The sequence below is a fragment of the Acanthochromis polyacanthus genome, chromosome 3 (genome assembly GCF_021347895.1).
Source record: "Acanthochromis polyacanthus isolate Apoly-LR-REF ecotype Palm Island chromosome 3, KAUST_Apoly_ChrSc, whole genome shotgun sequence".
Taxonomy (NCBI): Eukaryota; Metazoa; Chordata; class Actinopteri; family Pomacentridae; genus Acanthochromis; species Acanthochromis polyacanthus.
In genome coordinates this window covers 46,952,833-46,955,017 of record NC_067115.1, presented here as the reverse complement: position 1 = coordinate 46,955,017, position 2,185 = coordinate 46,952,833, and the positions used below count along the sequence as shown (strand labels likewise).

Here is a 2,185-nt window from a genome sequence, read left to right as displayed (position 1 = left end):
GTGAAGTGGTGAATTGAAACCAGATTGATCTCAAACCTTTATTGTTATCACATATTAGACTTGTAGAGCCGGATAATCATAAACCCTCATTGTTGTAGATGTTCATATAGTGCGCCATTCGGCCGACGACTGTATTTGCAGAACTATGTTCATATATCAACAGGAGCGGATTGAACGTTATTTCATTCGGTCGTTTGACCGAAGGGCCGGTATCTGGGGCCGGTGCGGTGATCTTTATGAAATAATTTTGTTTACTGATCACCCGGCGCCTGTATGGCTCATCCATTTGTAGGTGTGGTCTCCGACGCAGTGGCCCAGGTTCGGTTCCTGCCCGCGGCACTTTTATGCATGTCTTCCTACTCTTCTCCCCATTTCCTGTCACTCTTCACTGCAACTATCACAGTAAAAAGGCAAAAAAAAAAAAAAGTAAAGAATTTTGTTTATTTATCCATATGCGGCCGAATGGGATGAGCGTCCAACCATTAATCAGCCCTGTACAGGCACACATGCTTCACACCACAACTCCCGAGTGAAGATGAATTTCTCTATGTGAACCGAAAAAATGTACATTCAATCAGTTTACAAATTATTTGTACATCGGACATGATCATAGCAAATTTAGTGGCAGGGTGGCCTGGGTCAACACGTGATTCATTCATCCTGACGCACAGCAGTGAAAAGACTGCAGGGGGCGCTGCGTGAAATGCCGTGGATCAGCAGCTTATTTATATACAGATACATTCATGAGTTACTTTGCATTGACCATTCATGGTAAAATGTGGGTGTGTTGTGGGCGGAATGTGAGGTGGATCCACCTGTGCAATCTTCCAGCTGGTGTGTGATTTATCAAGAAATTGCATGCAGCTGTGCTTACGCAAAGTTTTGTAAATCAGGGGCGAGGGGCATACGCCCTTTTCGTATTTTCGGCGTACGCAAACTTTAGTATGGATCCTACGCAATGTTTTATAAATGAGGCCCCAGGTCTCTCCAAGATATGTCTCTAACTGAATGGCAGCTTCCACTGGTGAAAGGCCCGGTGATGTTGATTCCCGTTCACCTGCTATCTCATCAAACTGTCCAGACTGCTGCTGGCTTGCACCTTACGAAGCTTTCTGACAGGTGGATCTCCAAGATCCTCCTGCTTGTCTGCCTCTCCTGTGGACATCCTGCGCAGCATCAGCATCTCCTTGGCCTCTGTAGCAGTGTCACTGTTTGAGAAAAAGCGATCTTTGTACCTAAAAAAGCAGTAATATTTTATCTGGTTAAAAGGGACACACAAAGACATGCAGGCAGACAGACACACACTTTACCTCAGATTGAGAAGAGTCCCGATGCAGTACATTGGGTTTGTTTCCCCGTCACCGAGGTGCCTCTTGACGGCTGCAGCCAAAGTCTCCTTCATGGTTTTAATGCCATGGTCCTCGTCCGTTTCATTGGTCAGAAGTCTCATAAGCACGATCACAGCAGGAATGACATCAGATGCAAGTGCATCACGTGAGCTCATTTTTCGGGTTAGTTCCTCAAACGGAGCAAGCACAGACAAAATTTTCTCAAAAAGTGACCACTGGTGAGCGGTGACAATGAAGTTGTCAGGAAGGTCGTAGTCTGACCCAAATATTCCCAATGAGAGACTGAAACATGTAATAAGTGCTGTTCCAGCGGGTCGGAACATCCTGTTGGAGTCTTTTAACGAGCTGGTTGAGTTACACTTGTATGTCCTCCAGTTGGGAGTAGGCTAAAGCGGAGTGTTTAAAATGTCTAACAATTTTTCGTCCCACTGCCACTGCATCGGCTACATTTCTCTGAGCCAGCAGCCCCTCGTTTACAGCCAGCTGCAATGTGTGTGCGACACATGGGAGGATCGGAAGCTCCGCATCACGCATGGCTTTCACCATGTTCTTCGCGTTATCTCGTAGCACAACATGAACTGCACTTTTATTAATGGCCCACGTCTGAAGCATATCAAACTCATCTGCAATGGCTTGGCCAGTGTGCGAACCTCTGAATTGTTTTGCATGCAGTATGGCCTTCTGCAGCTTAAAATAATCATCAATCGACTGTGCAGTCAGGCTGATGAGAGACACTGAGCTGACGCTGCTGCTCCAAATGTCCGTGGTGAAGCTTAAAGTTTTAACATCATGCAGTAGGTTGTGGATGTGTTTTTTCACGAAGTTGTGCAGCTTCG

The 2,185-nt window shown here is 46.0% G+C and overlaps 1 protein-coding gene across 2 annotated transcripts; it reads right to left on the bottom strand.

The window, feature by feature from the left end:
* Positions 1-268: 268 nt before the first annotated feature.
* On the bottom strand, positions 269-1,906 carry LOC127533241 (zinc finger BED domain-containing protein 4-like). 2 transcript variants are annotated; one of them, XM_051945821.1, is made up of 2 exons: positions 1,311-1,906; positions 269-1,235 (listed from the first exon to the last, which is right to left on the bottom strand). In XM_051945821.1, exons 1-2 carry the CDS (start codon positions 1,670-1,672, stop codon positions 1,061-1,063), a joined length of 537 nt encoding a protein of 178 aa, XP_051801781.1. In that variant the 5' UTR covers positions 1,673-1,906; the 3' UTR covers positions 269-1,060. The 2 variants fall into 2 exon arrangements, with proteins under 2 accessions (XP_051801781.1, XP_051801782.1); XM_051945822.1 differs by having other exon boundaries at positions 269-1,208.
* Positions 1,907-2,185: the final 279 nt, after the last annotated feature.

Bases quoted from the DNA above. Each gene is read 5' to 3' on its own strand.
- LOC127533241 (XM_051945821.1), bottom strand. From the start codon at position 1,672: ATGTTCCGACCCGCTGGAACAGCACTTATTACATGTTTCAGTCTCTCA. The intron at 1,236-1,310 runs GTAAAGTGTGTG...CTGCTTTTTTAG, and splicing joins GGGACTCTTCTCAATCTGAG to GTACAAAGATCGCTTTTTCT.